This window comes from Sorex araneus, chromosome 2 (assembly GCF_027595985.1).
Source record: "Sorex araneus isolate mSorAra2 chromosome 2, mSorAra2.pri, whole genome shotgun sequence".
In the NCBI taxonomy this organism is placed as follows: Eukaryota; Metazoa; Chordata; class Mammalia; order Eulipotyphla; family Soricidae; genus Sorex; species Sorex araneus.
In genome coordinates, this window is record NC_073303.1 from 133372012 (window position 1) to 133397109 (window position 25098).

General features: G+C 44.1%; 1 protein-coding gene across 3 annotated transcripts in view; it reads left to right on the forward strand.

Annotated features, from left to right (window-relative positions):
- Nucleotides 1-18185, forward strand: part of HEG1 (heart development protein with EGF like domains 1) — a 99716-nt gene extending 81531 nt beyond the window's left edge. For 2 of the 3 annotated variants that reach the window (XM_055127405.1, XM_055127406.1), the window contains 3 exons: nt 3146-3233; nt 7321-7495; nt 13107-18185. In XM_055127405.1, coding sequence (XP_054983380.1) covers nt 3146-3233; nt 7321-7495; nt 13107-13256 — 413 coding nt within the window. In that variant the 3' untranslated portion in view covers nt 13257-18185. The remainder of the gene's footprint in view (nt 1-3145; nt 3234-7320; nt 7496-13106) is intronic. The other variant, XR_008628565.1, reaches the window with a different exon arrangement.
- The last annotated feature ends 6913 nt before the right edge of the window (nt 18186-25098 follow it).

The following is a 25098-nucleotide window of genomic DNA, read 5'->3' on the forward strand; positions in this document are numbered from 1 at the left end:
CGATAACCCATCCCTTCACCAGTGCCCATTTTCCACCACCAGTAAACCCAACATCCCTCCCCCCCTCCCCAGTCCCGTCTCCCCCCACCCCACCCTGCCACTATGACAGGGTATTCCCTTTTGTTCTGGAACCATTTTTAAATTATTAGAGATTAGAACCATATCTAATCTCACCCTACAAGTTTCCCTTTGTTCCTTATTGATAACTCAGAAATGGCAACAGTAATAACAGCAGTCTTGACATATGCTAAAACCAGAAGGAAAAGAAAGAAAAGATAGAGTCCCTGTTTGAGAAAAATTGTGGAAATGTCAGTTATTGTTAAATAGAAACTAAGGATTTCTATATTTTAAAGGAGTATTCAGGGTCCTGAGCAATAGTGCAGTGGGTAGGGCATTTTTCTCGTATGCAGCTGGCCCAAGTACAATCTCCAGCACCCTTTATGGTCCTCCAAGCCTGTCAGAATTGATTTCTGAGCGCAGAGCCAGGAGTAAGCTCTGAGCACAGTGGGATATGGCCCCCAAATTCAAATAAATAGATGAACGTAATATTCAGAAGCACCAAGGAAAAGGGGTCCTTGACCACAAGTAGTTCAGGAAACAGTGGGTCAGTCTCCTTTCAAAGAAAAACTGCCCTGACCACAGATTCTGGCAGGGGTCATTTAGTTCTAAAGTTAGTACTTATGGCTTTGTGGAACTGAGAACATTTGACTTTGATGTGGTGGGTTAAGAAAGAGTTAGACTTTGGTCTTGGGTGAGGGACAGAGGGAGTCATTGGAATGTCTCTTCAAAGTAGGGAAATGGCACCATCAGATTTGCTTTTGAAATAAGTGGGCAAGTCAGGTGGGGTGTGGGAGGATGAGCTATTGGTGACTCCTATGAGGGCGCAGTCAGTAGTTGGCAGGGGTGTGGACAGAGAGGACAGAAGGTCAGCTGAGTCAAGAGATGTTGTCCTCTGTCTTCACTTTTGTTGAAAGTAGAACTTGAAGACAGGAGGTGAGGGACATATGACCACATTCCCTAAGGTGGTTTCATTGGTTGCCGTACTACTGATTTTTTTAAATAATAAACTGGTTTCTGTGCTATTTATTTAAATAAGGTTAGGCAAATGGTTATAGAACCTGTATCTGCTCTTATCTCACAGTGCTCACTGTTTTTTTGTACATTCCTTGACTTTATCTGGAAATACATAAGTGGTTCCCAACTTCATTCACTGTCAGAAATTCTTTCATTGGCCCTTTTAATCATCCTGTATTTCTCAATGTGAGAATATAATTTTAATTCAATCTCCATAGCAAAATATATATCTGAATGTTTAATAGACTATTAAAATACTATTTCTCCCAAATATGCAGGCATCAGACCATTCAAGTAAAATTTTAATATTACATATTATAAGGAGGAGAAAACTTTTCTCTGTTCCTCTCGGTTTTTTGCAAACTAGTTGAATAATCAAATTAACAGACAGACTTGTATGACAAAAAAGCAAACTTATTTAATTACATACACACAGAGAGAAATGAGATCCACAGCCAGTGGGGCAAGTTGGGGTATATATCCTGGTCAAAGGTGGGCTAAACAGCCTGAGCTTCAAGGAGCAAGGAGAAGGCCTGATATGACAGGAGAGGGTGACCCCATAGTGTGAAGTGCACGTGCTCCCTGATCAGCTATGTGCAGTGCCCCGTAGTTAGGTTTCGGACTGGGAGACATCTCTGGTAATAACCCTAATTGGGTGTTCATTTTATTCTTATAAAATCTGCAGTTTCCATTCTTCTAGGCCAGTAAGAGGGTGGCACAAGGTTATCCTAAGCTTTCGGGACCTTGTTGACTTCAGCTCAGATAATCCACGTGCCAAGTCACTGTGGGACTCGGGGGCTCCCAGAGGCATCTCGAGGAGACTTCCCATCAGTGTAACCTGAGCTCACCTATAGGTGCCTGGCATAGCTGGTCGTTCAGCGTATATGCTGGAGGTGCCATGGGGTGTCACGCAGCAATCCCCAGTCTCTAGACTTGAGAAATATTTATATTTCTTGTAGAAGTCTAATTTAGGGTTGGTGTTTTTTTTTTTTTTTTGGTTTTTGGGTCACACCCGGCGATGCACAGGGGTTATTCCTGGCTCTTCACTCAGGAATTACCCCTGGCGGTGCTCAGGGGACCATATGGGACGCTGGGATTAGAACCTGGGTTGGCCGCATGCAAGGCAAACGCCCTACCCGCTGTGCTATCGCTCCAGCCCCTGTTTTTTTTTTGATGAAGAACCTACAAGGAACCAAGTCAGGGATTCATAATCTACTAATAAGTAAATTAAATTTACTTGTTAGTAAATTAGTAAATTCATAATCTATTAATAAGTAAATTAAAGAAAATATTTGAAAGCAGTACCAAAGCATGGGAAGTAGTCACAGAAGACTGCTTTTTCCCTTTTTTCCCCATTATTTTTAGAAGATAAGTTTATGGTAGGTAGAACAGACAGACTTGTACTGTATTATGTATGATTTACACATAATAAACTGTACCCATATTAAATGATGGGGGAAAATGTGAGTAGGACATACTATTAGAAGATAGACTGAACAGATTCATCAGTAGGAAACATCCCTTGTATGGTGAGGCCACTCAATAATAACAAGCAATAAACTAGGGGAAATGTTAAAATTCATTATTCACAGTACCTGGAAATGATACAGGAAGTATTTCAGGGGCCACCCAGCTCAGTCTTGGGTAGGGTCTGGGGTTCTGCTTTTATTGAGTCAAGGGTGGGAACCAAAAGTTTCCCAGACTCTTCAGTGATTAATTCAAGTCACTGAGAGTTGATATGTAAAGCTCAGGGGAGAATGAACAGTGATCCAAATGGTCAGTTATTGAAATCAGCCAAGAGCTCTGAGATCTGACCTAGTCTGCATGGGCCATGTGTTTATTCCAGATGGGCCTCTCGGAAGAGGTGCCTCTTCATGGTGGGTAGCACCAGTGCTTTAAGGAGCACTTGCTTCTCCAGAGAAGACAGCCCATGGTTAGGGCTTATATGAGGCTGGAGCCACAGGTCAGGCTGGCCAGGAGCTGTGGGGTGAGGAAGGGTTCCATTCTCGTGTGTCCGGTTATCCATTCGTTACCACTTACACTGCTACTTTCCCCTTCCCAACACCTGTAGCCTATCAGCTCATCACGGTGGTGATTGCAGCAGCAGGAGGGGGCCTTCTGCTGATCCTGGGCATCGCCTTGATCCTGACCTGTTGCCGGTGAGTGACGAGACTTCATACGAACTCTTTTTTTTTTCCTGAACTGTACAAGGACCTGGGTCTACTCTCTGGGTGGGATTGTTTGGGTATTGTGTGTGTGTGTGTGTGTGTGTGTGTGTGTGTGTGTGTGAGAGAGAGAGAGAGAGAGAGAGAGAGAGAGAGAGAGAGAGAGAGAGAGAGAGAGAGAGAGAGAGAGAGAGAGAGATTGAAGACTGTGATGGTTGCACAGCTCTGAATACACTAGAAAACTTGTGCATTCTCAGGGAGTGGGTTAAGACCTGACAAAGATAAGAGCTGCTACCTGAAACATTTCAGCAGCTTCTGGTAGCTGGCATGTGGGATGAGCAGATACTTGGCAGTAAGCTTGGCCTCAGCCTTCCTGGAACCAGCGGGATGGAGTTCTACTGGCAGAGACAGAGAAGTGATTGGGGTCTCTTCTCCAATTTAGTACTCTGGGAACACCTGGTGGTGCTCAGGATTACTCCTGGCTATGTGTAGAGGGATCAGGGTTCAGTGGACCAGATGTGGTGCCGGGATAGAATTTGGGTCAGCTACATGCAAGGCAAGCACCTTGCCTGTAGTCCTGTTGCTTCAGCCCCTCTGTTCAGATAAGGAAAAGTTATGATCTTTGATTTAGATGGCCATATTGCTAATGGAAGGATGGATGTTAGAACATTGTATGACTGAGACCTAATTATGAACAGCTTTGTAATGCTCATAAAAAATTTTAAAAAATAGATTACCATAAATTAAAGGACTTGTCTGGGCATAACAGGTGGATGGAACCTATCAGCGTTGCAGTTATCTTTTTTTTTAATTTAACTTTTTATTAAATCACCATGTGGAAAGTTACAAAGTTCTCAGGTTTATGTCTCAGTTATACAATATTCAAACACCCATCCCTTCACCAGTGCCCATACTCCACCACCAAAAACCCCACTAAACCCCCCACCCCCACCCCCTACCCCCTACTGTATTACTAATGGATTTCACTTCATTTTCTCTTTACCTTGATTACATTCCATATTTCACTACAAAACTCACTATAGTTGTTGGAGTTTCCACCCAAGAGAGACAGACCTACTACCAAGGAAGCATTTGATAATTAGTTTTCCATTGCTGGAAATGAAGAAATATGTAGCCCCACTGCTACAAGTACATAACTCTTCTTTTTTTTTTTCCTTTTTACTTTTCCCTTTTTTTTCCCCCGTCATCCCCCTTCCCGCGCCTCATAGTATGGTGTACGCCGCGTCGGCCAGCGTGGGGCTTTTCCTTAGTTCACAGTCCAGAGAGGTGGCTGCTACATTAATAACCTTCAATATTTAAACAAAAACTTACTGTTATTGTTTGGAGTTTCCCCCCAAGTCAGACCTGTTCAAAAGGAACCATTTCACAATGCTGACAATTATAAATGTTAATAATTGTTTTGGATTTCTGTATAAAGTCCAGGGAAAATTCTGCCAGAAATCGCATAGCCCAGCTCACAGTCCCAGTGCATTGCTGTTCTGGGGACATGGTTGGGAGCACTTGCTGGGTTCAGAAGTCATCCATCTGGCTTCGGATGTTGGGCGTCCAGCAGCAGAGCGGCCTTGCGAACGTATGGCCACCCGGTTCGAATCCCGGCGGAGCCCGAGCCGGAGCCGGAGCCAGCCCCAGCCCGTGACCGAGTTATCTTTTTAACCATTGACACGAAGAACATTTTACGACATCTTCTGACTAGGCAGGCTGCTGAGAGTAATATGCCCTAAATGTTCAGTCAGGACTATAGGCCTCCAGGTACAGATTTTGTCTGTGTGGGAGAGGAAAAGATGTTCCTTCTATCTACTATGTTATTTTGTCTAGTCTAGTCTAATAATTTAACAGATTAAAAGGAAAAAATTTAATTTTATTTTGTATACAAGGGTGCCTCAGGGAAATTACTCCTGAGGACAAGTTGGCCTATGGAAGCTTCCAGACCACCCTGAGCTAAGGAATGGCACCCTGAACTTCAGAGGGAGGAGAATGAGTCACAGGGCAGTAAGAAATGCATGTGTTTGCACAGCAATGCACAGACATCATTCAGATAAAAATAGTAGCTACCGATGCCAATCCGCAACCCAATAGAGTATCTTCCTTCCTTCCTTCCTTCCTTCCTTCCTTCCTTCCTTCCTTCCTTCCTTCCTTCCTTCCTTCCTTCCTTCCTTCCTTCCTTCCTTCCTTCCTTCCTTCCTTCCTTCCTTCCTCCTTCCTTCCTTCCTTCCTTCCTTCCTTCCTTCCTTCCTTCCTTCCTTCCTTCCTTCCTTCCTTCCTTCCTTCCTCCCTCCCTCCCTCCCTCCTTCCTTCTTTTTCCTTTCTTTCTTTCTTTCTTTCTTTCTTTCTTTCTTTCTTTCTTTCTTTCTTTCTTTCTTTCTTTCTTTCTTTCTTTCTTTCTCTCTTTCTTTCATCACTGTGAGATACACAGTTACAAAGTTGTTCATAACTGGGTTTCAGTTATACAATGCTCCACCAATCTAAAATTCTTTTAGGTAGTTGAGAGAAAGGTAAAAGTTTGCGGTTCAATCTGTGGGTGTTTATTGCTGCTAGCTCAAAATAGTGATGCATCACTTCAGGATGTTTTCTGAGAAATTAGTCAGTAGGTGATTTAACACTAAGCAAGCATCCTGGGATATTTCCTGCCACTGAGACTACATGGTTTAGCTTGCTGGGACCACTGTCGTGTGTATGTATAGTTTTTTGTGGACCAGGATATCACTGAACATCACTGCAACCCACGTCCCAAAGTGGCACTTTTGTCGGGGGAATCACTGCCTGTCTTTTATGAAGTTGCTGTCGAATCATCAAAGCTCAATTGTGTGAATAGAAATAAATTCTGGGTATGTGAGTTGGAACTAGAGAGAGAAAACCTTATGTCAAGGGAACATAAGCCTACTTGCCTCGTGTCCAGGATCTGGTCAGTTTGCCATCTTGGTGGCTGTTGGTCATAGGGAGGGAAGGCCACTATGGATGTTAGTCACTGTGCGAATAGATGCCCACTCCCCAGTGAGCACACAATGAAAGGCTGTTACAAACTCCCAAGAAGGTACAACACCCTGGGCTGGAGTGATAGCACAGCAGGTAAGGCGTTTGCCTTGCACACGGCCAACCCGGGTTTGATTCCCAGCATCCCAGGAGTAATTCCTGAGTTCAAATCCAGGAGTAACCCCTGTGCATTGACAGGTGTGACTCAAAAACAAAAACAAAAAAGAAACGAAAACACCTAAGTTACAGGCAGTTTTATGACAGTGAGTCATTTTATGTCTGGCCACAAATTTTAGTTAATAGAAATGTGAGCATAAGGAAGAAGTTTTACATAATCTTCCCCAGGGAAAATGTAATTTAAATTGTCTGCTCTCTGGCCCACTAGATAGGTAAAGAACACATATTCTAACAATTCACAGTCCATGAAATCTCACAAATAGCAAAGAAGTTCTAGAGTTCCCCTGGCCCACTGACATGGGAAAGCTGTAGGTTCATAAGTAGATAGCTGGGAGTGGAGGGTTGATCGGTTTTGTCAAGCAAGTCTCTCTTGATGGCTTGTGAAGCTGCTGCTTGTGGTAGAAGATCACTGGCCAGAGAGTGCAGAGACTGGAATTCTAGTCCCACCTCTGTGAGGAACAAAATGTGACCAGGAAACATTAAATCTGCTTTAAGCCAGAGTTGCTCACTCCGGAGATCCTGTTTAGTATGGCTAGGCAAGGCCGACAAGCTTCCATGTAAATTCTATGAAGGGCAAAAATGTAAAGTGGGAACTTTGGGTGCCTCTGGCTACAGTGTTCTGTGAATTTATGACTCTTGGTCTTTGGCCACTATCTCTGTCCCTCACAGGAGTCCTGTTATTCCTGTCCTTGGCAGAAGCTGGAAGATATTTTGCATCTGTTTGTTCACCTAACTGTATTTTTTTTTGCTTTAAGTAAATAGCACTTAATAACACTAACAGCCCTCAGTGTGTGGCTACCAAGAATATAGTAGTGACTTTTGGTCTAATTTGCTTTGTAAATTCACAAGTAATTTTGAATTTCACAGGACCAAAATTCATCTAACTTGTAAAAATTTTTGTTTTGCCTTATAGAAAGAACAAAAATGACATTAGTAAACTTATCTTCAAAAGTGGGGATTTCCAAATGTCCCCATATGCTGAATATCCCAAGAACCCTCGCTCTCAAGAATGGGGTCGAGAAGCTATCGAGATGCACGAGAATGGAAGTACCAAAAACCTCCTCCAGATGACAGATGTGTATTACTCGGTGTGTATCCCCATGCCGGTGGCTTCCATAAGGCTCTAGTTTCCTCCTATAAGTAATGGAATTCCTTTTTGTTGCAGTAAAACTGGTACCCTGGCTAGATAAGGGTTAAAGAGAATGGTGGTGTGTGCCTATAATTTACATGATTTAATATTCAGCCTGCTTGCACTCTACTTGCATGGCATTTGTTAGTTTTGACATTGAGCTAAATGTATTTTCCACAGGCCATGTTACTTTCATGTCCTTGAGTGAGAATGCTCGTGTTACTGACCTTGCCTTTAAGTGGCAGGAACAGAAAGTAGAAGAGAAAGATGTTTGAGATGTTGAGCTGGGACTTTTATTTGTGTATTTGCCCTCTCTGCTTGACCTGCTGTGATTGCAAGGTCAACACTGGGAAAATGGAAATTGATACTATGAGAACCATTCAATGTCACCTTCACCTTGTCCTTCTCAAGGTGTGGATTCTGTACTCAGGGCTTGCATCATTTCCTGTCTAGTCCTACACTGCCTCTTTGGAAAAGATGGGTGATCATCTTGCCTCTGGCTTGTGCCGCCCCAGCTCGAATGCCCTTATCTTGTGTGCTGTCCAGTTCATGTCAAATCACCCTTCTATATCAGCCATAAAGTGAGCACAAATATGGATCTCTAAGCAGAATACTGAGCAGACCTGTGCCCCGTTAGAGATACAGCTATTGGCAGGAAACTTTGACCCAGAGACACTTAATATCATCGAGTAATCCTATGATGGCCACAACCCCACTGGTTGCTGTGGAGGTTAACGTTGTGGATTCATACTTTCGATAGGAGGGGGAGGTTTGTTCAGTCTATGGAAGCGGGGATAGAGTCTTTGGGTTTTTTTGTGGATTTTTTTTTTTTAATGAATCACTGTGAGATACAGTTACAAAGATTTAATGTTTGAGTTTCAGTCATCCAATGATCAAATACCCATCCCTCCACCGGTGTACATTTTCCACAACCAATGTCCCCAGTATCCCCCCTCCCCTCCCCCCACCCCTCCCCCCACCTCTATGCCAGACAATTTCCCTCATACTCTCTACTTTTGGGAATTATGGTTTGAAATACAGATACTAAGAGGCTATCATATTTGGTCCTTTATCTACTTTCAGCACATATCTCCCATCCTGAACAATCCCTCCAACTATCATTGACTTAGTGATCCTTTCTCTACTCCAGCTGCCTTTCCCCCCAGTTCATGAGGCAAGCTTCCAACCATGGAGCAATCTTCCTGGTCCTTGTCTCTATTGTCCTTGGGTGTTAGTCTCATATTATGTTACTTTATATTCCAAGTCTCATATTATATTACTTTATATTCCACAAATGAGTGCAGTCATTCTGTGTCTGTCCCTCTCTTTCTGACTCATTTCACTTAGCATGATTCTCTCCACGTCCATCCACTTATGAGTAAGTTTCATGACTTCATCTTTCCTAACAGCTGCATTCCATTGTGTAGATGTACCAAAGTTTCTTTGTTTAGTCATCTGTTCTTGGCACTCGGGTTGTTTCCAGATTCTGGCTATTGTGAACAGTGCAATGAACACACAGGTGCAGATGTCATTTCTACTGTGTTTTTGCACCCTTGGTATATAGTCCCAGAAGTTGTATTGTGAGGTCATATGGAAGCTCAGTTTCTAGTTTTGTTTTGTTTTTATTTTTGCTTTTTTGGGTCACACCCGGTGATGCACAGGAGTTACTCCTGGATCTGTACTCAGGAATCACCCCTGGCATTGCTTGGAGGACCATATGGGATGGTGGGAATCGAACCAGGGTGGCCGCGTGCAAGGCAAACACCCTATCCGCTGTGCTATTGCTCCAGCCACTTAGTTTCTAGTTTTTTAAGGAATGCCCATATTGTTTTCCAGAAAGGCTAGACCAGTCAGCATTCCCACCAACAATGAAAGAGAGTCTCTTTTTTATCACATCTATGCCAGCACTGGTTGTTCTTGTTCTTTTTGATGTGTGCCAGTCTCTGTGGTGTGAGATAATATCTCATTGCTGTTTTGATTTGCATCTCCCTGATGATTAGCGATGTGGAGCGTTTTTTAATTTGCCCTTTAGCCATTTGTATTTCTTTTTTGAGGAAGTTTCTGTTCATTTTTTCTCCTCATTTTTTGATTGGTTGGAGTTTTGGTTTTTTTTTTTTTTTGTACAATTCTACTAAGAACTTGTATATCCTGGATATTAGCCTGATGGGTATTGGGTAAACAATCTTTCCCATTCCGTGGGCTCTCTCTGTATTTTGATCACTGTTTCTTTTGAGGCTCTCTCTGTATTTTGATCACTGTTTCTTTTGAGATGCAGAAACTTCTTAGTTTAATGTAGTCCAATTTGTTTATGTTTGTTTTGCCTTGCATGGTCAGTGCTGTTTCATCCTTAAGATGCCTTTAGCCTCAATGTCATGGAGGGTTCTGACTACACTTTCCTCCATGTACCTTATGGATTCATGTCTGATATTGAGGTCTTTAGTCCAGTTTGATCTGACTTTTGTGCCTGGCATTAGACAGAGATCTGAGTTCATTTCTTTGCAGGTAGCTGCTGTTCAATTTTCCCAGCACCACTTGTTTCACTTCACATTTCTTACTCCTTTATCAAAGATTAAGTGATTATATATTTGGGAGTCTGTGACAGAATATTCAACTCTGTTCCATTGGTCTGTGGGTCTGTTTCTATCCCAACACCATGCTGCTTTAATTACTACTGCTTTGTTGTACAGTTTGAAATTGGGGAAGGTGATGCCACCCATTTTATTTTCCCCAAGCATTGCTTTAGCTATTCATGGGGGTTTATTGTTCCATATGAATTTTAGGAGTGTTTTGTCTATTTTTTTTGAAGAATGTCATGGGTATCCTAGGGACTGCATTAAATTTGTACAATGCTTTGGGGAGTATTGCCATTTTGACAATGTTAATCCTCCTGATCCATGAGCAAGGAATATGTCTCCATTTCCTAGCTAGTGTCCTCTTTTATTTCTTGAAATAGTGTTTGGGAATTTTCTTTTCATAGGTACTTCACCTTTTTAGTTAAGCTGATTCCAAGGTTCTATTTTCTGAGGCACTATTGTGAACAGAATTTTTAAAACATATTTCTTTCCTCTCTTTCATTATTTGTATATAGGAAAGCCATGAACTTTTAGGTGTTGAATTTGTAGCCTGCCACTTTACACACAAACTTATTGTTTCTAAGAGCTTTTTTGTAGAGTCTTTAGGATTTTCTTAGTATCATGTCATCTGCAAATAGTGATAGCTTGACTTTCTTGCCTGGATGCCCTTGATATCTTTTTCTTGCCTAAATGCTATGGCAAGAACTTCCAATACTATACTGAATAGGGGTTATGGGAATTGGCAACCTTGTCTTGGGGATGGAATCTTTGGAAAATGTGAACCTGGAAGAAAAACTAGGAGAAATAAGGGGAATAAAAAATGTAGATGCGTTCTTTGCTCAGGTTAAAAAATAGTTTTACGTATGTTTCTGGGAAGAGTTTTGCTTCTTTCCCTGTCCCTGAGGCAAGTTCTTATTCTACTAACTGTAGCCCTAACTCCCAGGGGTCTCACCCTGGTGTGCCCGAAGTCTGCTCAAGCTGCCCAACCCAGGTGGTGTGATTACAGCAAGGAGCAGGCTCAACTTAGCTAGGTTCTCTAGAGTTAAAGTGTTGCCTTAGATTGCTAAAGTCAAGACTTTGAATGACCCTGTGGTCACTGTGCAAATGGCAGGGGTTTGGGGTATCATGCGGTGCCAGAGCTCCAGCCCGGTCTCGGAGCACTATTCTTAAGTCTGTACAGCTTCCATAGAGTCTGAACCAGATATTTCTACCAACAGTGAATGAGGGGTTCTTTTAAATCTCCACCAACACTGTCTTTTGTTGGTTTGTTTGTTCTGTTTTTTTTTTCTTCAGTGTCTTTGGATATTGGCCATCCTCACTGGTTAGAGGTGAATCCTCATTGCCATTTTGATTTACATTCCCCTCATAATGACAGTGAATACCTTTTCCTGTGTCTGTTGGCTGTTTATATGCCTTATTTGAGAAGTGCTTGTTCATCATCTTTCTACTTTTTTGATGGAACTCTGTTTTTTTTTTAAATTTGTTTTGGGGCCACATTCAGCTGTACTCCTGGCTCTGTGCTCAGGTCACTTTTGGAGGTGGTCAGGAACCATGTGCAGTACCAAGGATCCAACAGTGGTCAGCCTCATGTGCGACAGCCCAGTACTATTTCTCCTCAGCCTGATGGGGTTGTTAGTGGCCTTCTGTCAAATGTATGGGGTACAAATATTTCTCTCATTTAATAGGATGTCTTTTTATTCATTGTTTTTATTTATTCATTCCTTTTTATTCATAAAGGAAATGCCTTCATTTCCTTTGTGTGTGCAGAAACTTTTATGTTTGATATAGTCGCATTTGTTTATTTTTGCTTTTATTTTCTTTGACAGTGGAAGTCAAATCATTGAAGATAGCAATGAGGTAGATATCATGGAGAGGTCTTCCTATGTTTTCCTTGATATATTTTATGTACTTGGGTATCAAAATCTTTAATTCATTTTGAAACAATTTTTGTGTATGGAGTAAAATCAGGATCCAATTTCATGTTGTGTATGGCTATCTAATTTTCCCAGTGCCATCTATTGAAAAGTCTTTTCTGCCTCCACTAATGCACCTTTCTCCTTTTCATTAATCAACTATCATGAATCTTAGGATTGTTTCTGGACTGTCAGTTTTTTTTTTATTGGTTTGAAAGTCTGCTTTTATTCCAACACCATGTGGTTTTGATTACTGCAATTTATAGTATAATTTAAAATCCAGGTATGGAAAGCTAGGGAGATGGGCCAAAGATCTGGAATGCATGCTTTGTATAGGGGAGACCTGTGTTTGACTCCCTGCATGACATGGACACCACCCGCCAGATCAGCAGGAGCCCTTATCATTGCCAAGTGTGGCCATAAAACCATTCACCTGGGTCTGGGTGAGAATACAGTACACGCTTTGCATGCACCCAATCCTAGCTCCATACCTGGTACTTTATGGCCTCTAAAGCATCACCTGGTATAGCCCTGGAAACTCCTGAGCACTGCAAGCTTGGTCCTGGCACTGCAAGGCCCTAGCATTGAACTGCTGGTCTGATTAGCCAAGTATTGCTGGGAATGACCCTTGGGCGCCCCTTTTTCCCCTGCCAAAAATGAAAATCTAAAGATATTTTGAGAATGCAATTGAATGCAATGACTCCCATTTTCTTTTTTTCTTAGAATTGTCTAGTCAAGAAGTTTTACAATTCCATGAAAATTTCAGTAGTGTTTGTTCTCTGTTCTTAAAGAATGCTACTGGAATTCTGGTAGGGATTGTGTTGAATCTGTATGATGCTTAGGGTCATGTGGCCATTTTAATAATGTTAATTTTTTCAATCCAAAAACATGTAGTATATTTCCATTTTGTGGTATCTTCTTCAATTTCTTTCAATAGACTCCAAGTTTCCAGTGTATAAATCCTTCATCTTTTTCCTTGATTCCTAGGTTCTTGATGCTTTTAACCTGGCTTTATTTTAAAAACAACAATTACATTTAAACCAAACAATTGTATTAACTCCCCTCTTTTCTTTTCTCCCTCCAGCCCACAAATGTCAGGAATCCTGAGCTTGAACGGAATGGACTGTACCCGGCCTACACTGGACTGCCAGGATCACGGCATTCTTGCATTTTCCCTGGACAGTACAACCCATCTTTCATCAGCGATGAGAGCAGGAGAAGAGACTATTTTTAAGTGCAGAAGAAAGGGGGGCCCACTGCACTGAGCAGTAGCAGGGACCTCGTTGCTCAGAGAGAGTGCCACGTGCTGGCAGCTTCCAGATCCCACCTTTGAGTGGCATGTGGAAAGTGGACACATGTGAAGGAGTGACCACAGTGGAAGGAGACAGTGAATGGAACCTGTGGACATGGAACTGCAGGCTGCCAGTTGGCACCTTTGCTGTTACTGTGAATGTACATGGGCCAGTCAAGAGTGAGTGACCACAGAACGGCCACTAGCTCAAGGAATGGGTAGTTAGGTTAGAGCAAGTTATTGGGCATCACCACAGGGACCCCGTTTTTCCTTAGTTTGCACTTTAGTAAATTGGGTTATGTTTTTTTTTTTTTCAAGGCCATTCAAAACATAAGGTCTCTTTTCCTCAGCCATTTCCGTAGACCTCAGCTTGGGCAGCCTGGGGATTAATTCATAGCACAAACTGGCTCTTTGCTTTCTTGCCCAGTTTCTAAACCAACCTTTTCCAGCTGGGGAAAACTCCCAATATATTCCAGGGGGCCACAGGTGAAAATCATATTGATGAGAGTCCACTGCATGAGACCAAGAGGCCAGTGGGTAGGACAGGGGTCACAGGAAGGAAACAAGGTCTGGAGGGGCTCTGTCATCACAGTGTTGAGAACTGTTTCCTAAACTGATGTAGATGATGAACATAGCCCTCGGCTCTGGAGACGTAGGTGCCATCTTTTGGGATTTCTTGACCTTTTGCTCCAGTTTCCAAACCAGCTGCCCACAGGAGTCACTGACATTTGTGAAGCACCATGTACAATGCAAGTTTGTTGTTTAAGTCCAGAGACACATGTCTTGGAGATGATATTTCCCTTTGCACTGAAGTTGCCGTGTGTCACCTGGTTCAGGGCAGTGCTGCCTCCTCTGCTACTGAAGGCGCCTGCAGTGAGCAGCTCAGGCCCTGGGGAAGACCCCTGCACTCTTCTTCTCCAAGTGCTTCTCAGGGGCCAGGGGCCCCCACCTTGGAGCTACGGCTGCTCTTGGGGAATAGAGGAGGATCCTAGCCATCATGGGAGCTGGTATCCACCAGTGAAGGAAAAGTGGCAGCGTGATATGGTCGCCGTAGTTGAGGAATAAACCAACTGCGTTTCCTGAAAGACCAGCTCCGCTTCAGAAGCTTGAGGAAGAGCGACTCGGGTGCTGGGATGTGGCTGCGTGCAGGTCAGCCTGCCCAACGGTGCCACAGCCTAGGTTGGTTGCATCCAGACTCTGTGGAACTTTGAGCCAGCCACTCAGAGCAGCAGACCCAGTCAGAAACCGCTCACTTCCTTTCGCCGGGCAGTTGTTCTCCCTGTTTTGCTCTGCAGCTCCATCTGGAAACAGCGCAGTGATGCATGTCAGCTCTGGAGAACTGGACTTCTAGCCAGTGAGGGAGGGGAGAGTTTGCCTTTGGGGACTAATTCCGTGCGTCTTCATTATACCTGTGTGGAGAGCACTGTGAGGGGGTGCAGGCAGAGTGGGGATGCTCAGTGTCCTTATTTGTGTTACTGGGGTTACTCATATCCTGGTCCAGAATGATGGGAAGGGAACATCAAGGGGAAAAAGCCTTCCTGACCCTGAGCCTCTGCTCTCAGGGCCACTTGTGGAGACACTTCCTTCTGCCTGGGCATGGGGCCCTATTCAGGTTCCATTTGCTCTAGAGCGAGCCAAGCCTTACTCTTCCATGCTCTTCAGCCTGAGTTTTGTAGTGTGTTTAGGGTCCTGGGATCTCCACGAGGTGGTCCCATTACCTCCTGCAGCAGCAGTGCTAGCCAGACGGAACCCTCTGAGCACTTCAGCCTAGCCCTTCAGCACAGGAGGCCGCATCTGTAGGGCGTGCTGCTGAGTGACACGTGTTTGGGATTGCCCCATGAAGCCAGCTGGCCTCCAGCCCTCTGCCCCGTGGCCATGCTTCTGACTGGAGGGCCCCAGCTCCAGCAAGGAGGCAGGTTGCCAGCTCTTGGTGCCCATCCCGGAATCCAGAGCCATGTGTGAGGGGGGCGCTAATCCCAAGTTGTAGGCAGACAGGTGTGCCACCACAGTCATCTCCTTGGTCAGTGTCAGAACCCATCTTTCCCACAGAAGAAAGTGTTGTTCTCTTGCCAAAGCGTCCTTGAGAAGAAGCCCCCAGGCAAGTAAAGTGTGTCCCGGGGGTGCCAAGCATGTGCCGTTAGGTACTGGAGACTGGAATATGTCAGGCTGTCCTTGCTTCAGTAGAAGGCACCCTGCGTGGGGGAGTTGATGGAGTAGCTCCGAACTCGGGGAGGCTGTGGGGCAGGGGATGCCTCTCAGGAGCAGGCAGCCCATAGCTGGCCACCCCAGGGGAAGGGAGAGGTTGGCTTCCTTGGCCAAGGGTAATCTGTCCACAGCACCCTCCTGGGTCCATGGACAGGCCAGCTGCATTCTCTCCACAGATGCCACAGGGCCCAAGACATAACCCAGCAAGCCACAGGCAGGGCCCAGGACCATGTCAGCCCCGCTGCTGGAGTCCACGCAGCATCCAGGCGAGAAGCTCTCATGTGCAGCATCCGTGGGGTGCATCTGAGCTCTGCAGGGTCTTGTATAGGTCCTTCTTGGCCCCATGAGTGAGTTGGGATGTTTAAACAGTCCTGGAGAGCATCTCTTGGGTCCCATCCATGGCCTGGCTCCATGCAGGGCATCGAGCCTCATGTCTGTTGCTTAGACATGGCGCCTTGCCAGGATAAGCACTTGGCTTTTGAGGTGTCGGATTTGGACCCTTTCCCTAGCTTGCGCACACACAAAAAGTCAGGTTGTTGCATGTGTTTCTGCGGACCCCATGGTCATTGAGAAGGAAAATGCGTCTGGAGGTCTTGGGGGTGTGCTTGACGGTAGAGCACATGCCTGGCATGCATGAGGCACTGGGTACCATCCCCAGGGTCTCCAAACATCAAATACTATGGCATGTGCCTAGCTAGGAGCAAACTGGTACGTGGCTTTTGGAATAGGAGCGGGGCGGGGGGGCATGACCTGCTGGGGACAAATACCTGATAAGACAGGCTTCTGAGGGCCACTCACCTCGTTCCCGGGGTGAGGGCAGGACCCCACAGTGGAAGCATAGTCAGGGGCACAGCATCAGAGTCAGCTGGATGTCTTAATTGTTGGCCAAACTTCTTTCTCTGAGGAAAGCTTAGTTTTAGAGGCAGCTAAGTCATTTAGAGCCAAACTTTGCTGAATTCATCCTGTAATCTAGTTAACTAATGGCCTTCGAGGTTAAAAACTAAAATGTCACTATTTATCTATGAAAGATGTAGCTATTCAAGTTGATCTTTGCAATGCAGGGCTGCGAACAAAAAGGTCTCTGATTTTCTTTCGATTGATTTAGATGAGAAAGTCCCCAGAACAGATGGAATAGTGTCATTCCCTCACGTGTGGCTTCCCACTAAAATCTGTCCTACCCTCTTAGGCAGTGCCTGGCCTGTTCCTGTGCCTGACCTAAGGCAGCTCAGTGCTCCCAGCTCAGTTTAGCCAACATGCCCAGAGTTTGGACCCTCCCTTTTAAGATCCTTTTCTTCGCCTTAAAAGAGCACTGCTTCGGAGGGAGGGAGATCAAGAAGTTCAGCATTGGCATTTTGTCACTGTCACTGTCACTGTCATCCCGTTGCTCAGCAATTTTGTTCGAGCGGGCACCAGTAACGTCTCTCATTGAGAGACTTATTGTTACTGTTTTTGGCATATCCAATACGCATGGGTAGCTTGCCAGGCTCTGCCGTGCGGGCTTCATACTCTCAGTAGCTTGCCAGGCTCTCTGAGAGGGGCGGAGGAATCGAACACGGGTTGGCCAAGTGAAAGGTGAAAGCCCAACCGCTGTGCTATTGCTCAAAATTGGCATTTTGTATCTTATTTAAACCTAGCCTTCATATCAGAGGTGTTTTTTTTTTCCTCTGTGGAAACGTTGTTAGGAGTTAGAAAGAAAATTCCAAGTCCTGGGGCTGGAGCGATAGCACAGCGGGTAGGGTGTTTGCCTTGCAAACGACCAACCCGGGTTCGATTCCCAGCATCCTGTGTGGTCCCCCAAGCACTGCCAGGAGTAATTCCTGAGTGCAGAGCCAGGAGTAACCCCTGTGTATTGCCAGCTGTGACCCAAAAAGCAAAAAAAAAAAAAATTCAAGTCCTTCTGCTTGACAAAGTGTTATTCTGAGTGTTTGGAAAACATACTGTTTTGCTTGGTTTTAATTTTGCTTTTGAGTAGATTTTCTCTTTTTCTTTTCTTGAGTCCCTAGAAAAGGAAGGTGGCTAAAATAGTAAAAACCTTGAAGTATTAAGTGACAGTTCATCTCTTCTGCTTAAGTACTTTTTCAAGCCTGTTACAATCCATCCTGCCTGGTGGACACTCAGAAATGCCTGTGAAACCACCCAAGGGGATGGTTTGAGCTAGAGATAGGCTGAAGACCATCTCTGAGGCTTTGCCTCTGCTATAACGAGAAAAGTTAAGGAATGTTCTGGGTAGATTCTGGTTTTATCCCCCTTTGGACACATCTTACGTAGAGACTTGGGTGGGGAGGGTGGTGCTGCGCAGGATGGAACTGGACAACTAGCTCCAGTGTCACCCTTTCTATGTGGCCCGACCTGTTTCATGGTTGCTGAGTTTTGTTGATGATTGTGTTGCTGGATTTACAGTAAATAAAGCATGTCGTTGAGATAATGAACTATTTTAGTTTTCACATATTGCCCAGGCTTCTCTTTACAAATCTTAGCCCCAAGTTGTGTTTTATCTATTATGAAGATGTTATTTAAAGTTGTACCATAATTGCAACCTCCACTAATTATTCAGTACTGTAGCAGCAAAGTATTATTTGTAAGGATTTGGTTATTTTTGTACTTATATTCATTATAAGTCTGGCGTTCTAGTCAGTAAAATGATACAATAAATAAATACCATTTTCATTGTGTGTGCTTTCTCTTAAGAACAAGAAAATAAGACGAGGGCACAATAGTATTTTTCAGGAGGGCATCACCAAGGCCAGGCCTATGTCAGGACGGAGTCCTTTCTGTTTCCTCAGTTCCCAGCACGATGAAGAAATACATTTGTGATCATGGATGGGTGGATAGACAGATGGATGGACAGAGCAGCCTAAATGGTAAAAAGCCCAACTGGGGATAACTCCTGCTCTTCCTTCTGCTGTGTGGATTGGAGAACAGAAGTAATACCATTCAGATGGTTAATTCTGGAATAGCTCCCACATCTCTCCATGCCAACTCTTGGCGGAGAAGAAAAATGGCCACTGTTGTGTGCTCTGTGAAGGGATGGTGGTGGCCTTAAGAGGTGGCCATGGTACACTGTGGCAGCCAGTAAGTGTAGCTGCTAGGTTCTAAGTACCAATTCATCCATGGCTTGCTTTTGTACTTTTGATGGCAGGGGTGGAACCCTGGCACCATGTTTTATGGCTGAAACCTTGTCACAAGGAGAGGCCATAATAGCAGCATGGGGTGTGAGGTCTACTCTGACCTTTGACTAATGAAATCAGGGTGGCAGCTGGTCCAACACCTGGGCTTGGAGATGCCAGCAGCACTCTTCACCTGCTCCTGCCCTCTCAGCTTTCCCCACCCACCTGTCATGAAGCCCCTCCCCCAGGCCACTGCAGGACCCCCACAGCAGCCCCTTTTGTGTTCCATCCCTGCCCACTCATACTTACATCCCTCGGCATCGTCAGGCGCACTCTACCCTCAGGAAGCTCTAAGATGGGAAGATTTGCTGTCCTCTCACAAGTGGCCTGAACACTGTCCTCATGAATGTGACTAGGCCCTGTGGCATTTCCATATCAGGATTGATCAGTAAGTAAAAATACCTGGACTTAGAGAACATAGAGTTGAGTCATTTTTCAGTCGCTTGGAGCATAATATTGTTCTGTAATCTTGGGTGTTCCTGCACGGGAAGCTAAATGGCAGGTCAGCTTCATAACCCCAGTACTGAATTGTGGCGACGGTAGCACCAGTTGTGGCAAATGTGAGGTTTGAATCATAAAGATACAACAGAGAGGCTAGGAATAAATATAGTTATGCTCTTTTTTATTGGCCTCATAAAAACTTACAGCACCATAATAAGAACCTGGACTCTGACAGCCTGTATGTCACTCTCAGGATTTCATTGTATTACTCCCAGACTAAGAATTTTCTCAGAATTCTGAGTCCTGTGTCCTGATTGGTGAAATGGGAATAATAATTATTGCCCCACAGAGTTGTTGCAAGGATTAAAAGGGAGAACTCAGGGGACTCAGAGAAATAGTAGATGGGGGTAAGACACTTGCCTTTCTTGTGGCTGACCCTGGTTCGATCTGGCACTGCATAGGCAACGAAGCACTACCAAGAGTGATTATTGAACAAAGAGCCAGCAGTAAATCCTGAGCAACACTGGCTTTGGCTCAACCCCCACCCTCCAATACCCACCAAAAGGAGAGAATTCATATAAAAGTCTATCTACAAAGGAATATAATACATTGTTTTTCTTTTATAGGGCCTTCTTCCAGAGAGAGAATGGTTATGTCATTTCCAGTGAATGTCCCTGTTCTGTCATCTCCCTTTCTTCCCTTTTCAACCTACTCCCCTTATGCTGAAGAGGCCACTGGGCTCTAGGCCACTCTTGGGGATAGGAACCAAGGCGTTCTGTGGAGTGTGCTCTATGTGCACTCTATGTACTCAGGCCTGGGGTAATGGGCAAATGAACTGGACTCAGCAGAATCTGACTACCAGAGATCTATTCATCAGATCCCAGAGATCTAACCCCTCTGGGAGCTACAGCTGATCACTAACAGTGGGTAAATAAATATATAAATAGACAGGAACTCTAAGCAAAGGCTCCTAGCAAAGGCTAACATAGGTATAGATGAAACACTAAATGCACCTAGGAAGCCTTCAGTTGATGAGTTATGGAACAGCCATACTCCAGGTGGGCGTGTTTTCATCCATGTCTATGTTATTAGATTTCCCTACACCAACAAGTAATTCTCAGTGCAGGGTGTCCAGATTCAACTCGGGGCCAGGGTGTAGCTCAACAGTAGAGCTTTTGCCTTTCACTTGTGAGGCACCGGGTTCCATCTCAGCGTTGAAAAGAAAAAAGGGGAGAATTCAGTTCTTATATAAGCCATCTGTATACAGCATCCAGTTCCAACATGAAGGGACCCAGCCCCATAAGGCTGCCCTTCACGTCAGAGGCCCCGCTGCACACTCATGGTAACTGTGCTTGCACCCCTGACTGTAAATCAGAGGACACAGAAGCTGGGTTTGTTGTTTGGTTAGAATAGCTCACAAAACTCAGGAAATCTGTATTCACTAGGCTACTGATGTCTTACAATATATTTTATTAAACTATAAATATGGATTTATTAACATAGTAAAGAATATGAGTTAACAGCCAGATGGTGACCCACAATAGGGCAAGGTCTCAAAGGAGCATCTGTTCTTATAACTTGGGGCCCAGCATGGCAATGCATAGAGCAGTGATTCCCCACCCTCTTTTTTTTTAAGTTAAAGTACTGCCATTTACAAAAAATTATAGTTATAGTTGAGTTTTAGACATACAGTATTGCAGCACTGATCTCCTCACCAGTGTCAACTTCCCTCCACCAATGTTCCCAGGTTCCTTCCCATATCACTCCCCGTCCAGCTGCCCTCTGGATAGGCCTCTTCCTAAGTTTGGGTGTTAAGAGTTTGGGTCTCTTGATTTCAGTGTTGTTGACTCTGTGGTTTGGATATTTGGCTCTATCATTCCTTAGCACCAACTATGTACCTGACTCCCTTGAGCTGGCCCCCAATGCTTCTCATTTGTCTTTACTCCCTCTCCCCTCCATCCCTCCATCCCTTTCTTTCCTTTTCCTTCCTACACTCTGGGGCCAAGGTTGATCTAGGTGCCCCCTTTAAAACATTGCATTTCCTCATCCACTTATTCTAATACCACATATAAGTGATATCATCCTGGCACCCTCATTTTGAGGCAGAGACTTCCTGACACAGGGATTGATGTAACCTCCATCGCTTCTGCCTCTCCAGCAGGTGAAGGTCCAGCCCTATATTGTGGTTCATCCCCCGGGGAATCTAAGTGTTTCTAAGAATTCCCTTTATGAGACATTCTTTTCACTTTCATGGCTGTGAAAGGTCTTTAGAAACCAAAGACAAGAGACTATTATGACCAAAACAAAAGGGAAATGCTCTCATTATGCTTTTCCCTCAGAAAATTCCAAGGATTTGTGGATCTGGGAGCCAGGAACAATGGATAAAGATCAGGAACACTGTTTCTAAGGTATCTGTGAGTAATATATTGCGTCATGTTGCTCTGGGCCTGGGTGAAGCCACCTTTGAATAAACTTCCTGGGATCCATGATGGGCACACTGCACAGATACGCCGTCATGTTAGTTATAAAACACGGGAGCTTCTATTCCTCTACCCTTCCCTCCAACTTGCTTCCCAGTGACAGTCATAACATTCCATTGTAAAGATTATCAGTATGAACCAGCATCACCAACGTGATACAAGTGGGCTTGAACTATAATCAAGTAGAAGTTTACATATATTTAGCTAGATGATAACAAGGAACAAGGTCCAACATTCTTATCTCTCTGCACCCTCACATCCAGCTGTAGAAAATTCTGCCTCTTATTTCCCTATTTGCTGTTTCATATTTTACCTGAAATCTAATTCTTTACTAAGGACCAAGGAGCTGAGCTCTAATAGCCCTAACCTGGAGCATACGCATGCTACCATCTCACAGTGTCAGGATATTCACTCGGGATATATTTTAGGGACACTGTGGGGAGGTGTCATCTGAGAGAGGCCATTTATCTGTAGCCAAATACATGATACAGTGAATCTTTAAAAAAGCAAATTTCACTCACTTCAAGTATTTCATTAGTGTTATGTAATCATGTTCTTGGGTTAAAAAAAAATCTTTTGAAACCAGTCACCTTCAATAAGGATCAACAAGATTAGTGGTTAAATCAAAATGCATTTGTTTGGGCATGGTAGAAAAGGCCAGTTTAGGGTACACAGATTCAGGCAAAAACTTACAACATGACCCAGGTTGGGGAATTGGGAGAGTTAATTACAGAAGGAATGAGAAGAATGAGGCCACGGAAGAGGAAGATGTCACAAGGTAAAGTCCAGTGGAAGCAGTGACAAAGTACAGTAGGCAAAAGTTCTCAACCCATTATTTCAAGCAGGATATTCCTTTTCTTTTTGGTGGGGAGGGGGGTTACACCCAGAAGTGTCAGAGTTTACTCTTGGCTCTGCACTCAGGGATCACTCCTGGCAGTGCTCAGGGGACTATATGTAATGCTAGGGATCGAGCCTGGGTTGGGATCTTGCAAGGCAAGTACCGGCTGTGCTCTGCTCCCACCCAGGTTATTTGTGCCTTATTTGACTTTTCAGAGGATTAGCAATTGGTCAAGTTCAAGAATCTGATCTGGTTGTTAAGAAGTTGTCTCCAGATCTTGACTATTATAAATTGGCAATAAACATGGGAAAACATCTATCTCTTTGAATTAGTGTTCTGTTTTGGGAGGCTAAATATCCAAATTGGGATAACTAGATCAGATAGAATTTGTTTTTGTTTTGGGCTCATATTCAGCGGTGGTGTTCAGGGCTTACACCTGGTCTTGCACTCAGCAATCACTCCTGACTGTGTTCGGAAACCACATGGTGCTGGGACCCAAACCCCGGTTGGCTGCGTGCAAGGCAAGCGCCCTGCCTATTGTTCTATTGCTCCTGCCTTCATATCGAATTTCTATTTTTATTTTGGGGTTGGGATCACCAAACTAACTTCCTCAATGGTTGTACAATTGGCAGTCCATCCTCCTGTGGGCCCTGCCCTCTCCCCACTCTGCTCTCCCCAACACCACACTCATATATTGCATGTGAGTGTGGTATTTTCACACCCTCTCCAGTATTTATGTTTCTCTTCTTTTGAACAATAGCCATCCTCACAAGTGGGAGGTGAGTGAGATCTCACTTCTGTTTGTACTGCATTTCTAGTAATAACAAAGGATGTACAGATTCTTTCATTTGCCTATTGGCCCTCTGTGTGCCTCTTTTAGAGATATGCCTATGCCTATTCTCTGCTCATTGTTTAATCCGGTTCCTATTTTTATTTTTTAAAAATGGCTTTTGCAAGCTCTTTGCATATTAGCCTCCTGTCATCTGTAAAATGGTCATACATTCATGCAAAAATGCCGTACATTCATGTAAATACATCATATATCCATTCAAATATATTCTACATTCCCTACCCCCCCTGATCATTAAGGTACCTTTACATTTTAAAGCAGGTTTTGTCTTGCCTTCCAATCCCATTTTCATACAGTTCCTGTGGTGTTACTTTCCACAGAACAATGGCAATAGCAAATGCTAGTTTGATTTTTTAGCACCATACTTAGCAAGTATTTGATATCAGACTCTTCCACTGGTCTGGAGCACATCATTAGTTTTAACTAAAGTGTAAGTCTGGAAACTACTGACACGGCCCAATCCTGCCATTTTACAAAAGAGAAAACCAGGCCCACTTAGACTGTGTTACTTCCCCCAGTTTCCTTCGTTGTATTTTTCCAGGACAAATGCATCAATAGAGTGGGAGAGACAGGCGAGGAAAGATCTGGTTATCAATCCACCATGCTATTCACCAGGACAGGACCATGCCATCCCCCAATTGCTTTCCCCTTTTCTTATTAAAAAAAAGGTCTGAAAGAGCCCTCATTCAGACTTGTCCGAACTTCATAGCAACACACGAAGTTTAAGGCAGTGAAGTGGTATATACATGATAAAAATTTACTTGCCCTTATTTTCACAGCAGATCAAGGAGAATGGGGATTCACAGGAGGGACCTGTAAGAAATCCTAAGAGGAGCAATGACTCAGCCACCCCGTATGGAGCTCCATGAAAACAAAGTCCAGAATCGGTGTTGTTGAATCAGCTTGAGATCTGACCAGAGTCATCTTCTCTCCAGAGGCAGGAAGTTCCAAAACACCCACTAACTTTGTGCTGTTGAGCCCTTCATTTCTGTTATTTCTTAATTCTTTTTAGCCTTTGGGTGTTGCTCACTTGCCAGGGAGAGGACCTTAATCTTATCTCTTTATTTGTTTTGTTTTCTATCTCTATTCCCTTTTGCTAACACAGCACATAAAATACTAATTGGTGTTTCTGGGCTAATAGCACTGTAGCACTTTTCTCCTGTTGATCATTGATTTGCTCGAGCAGTCACCAGTAATGTCTCCATTGTGAGACTTACTCCAGGGTAATATGTTTATTAATGGGCTCCTGTGATGAGGCTAACCAGAGAGATAGTATAGCAGGTAGAGCAATTGCCTTGCATATGGCCAACCAGGGACTGATCACCAGCATCCTCTGTGGTTCTCTGAGCACCACCAGGAATAATTCCTGATTGTAAAGCCAGGAGTAATCCTGAACATCACTGGGTGTGCCTCCCCCACCCCCGGTTCCCCCCCCCCCCATCAAGACTCTATCCCATATGGCAAAGTTTAGGTCCCTCCCTGTCAGGGACTATCAACACTAATTGTTTTTAAAACTCTGACGAATAAAATGTTGTACTTTGTGGGTAATAAAATGTGCTTGGGGAGTCAGTTGACTAATGGAGAATTTTTTTTTGACTAATGGAGACTTAAAATTGGAAAGAAGTCCAGGAAATCCTTCTACCATCCAATCCCCACAAAAATTGTACAGATAAAGAAACAGATAATTGAAAGGAGAAACAGTCCTGAAAGCACAAAGCTAGTTTACAAGATGATTGGGATAAGAGTCTTCGGTTTAAACATCAAGTTTATCATGATTTTCGCAATGTGACATCATGTGCAAGGA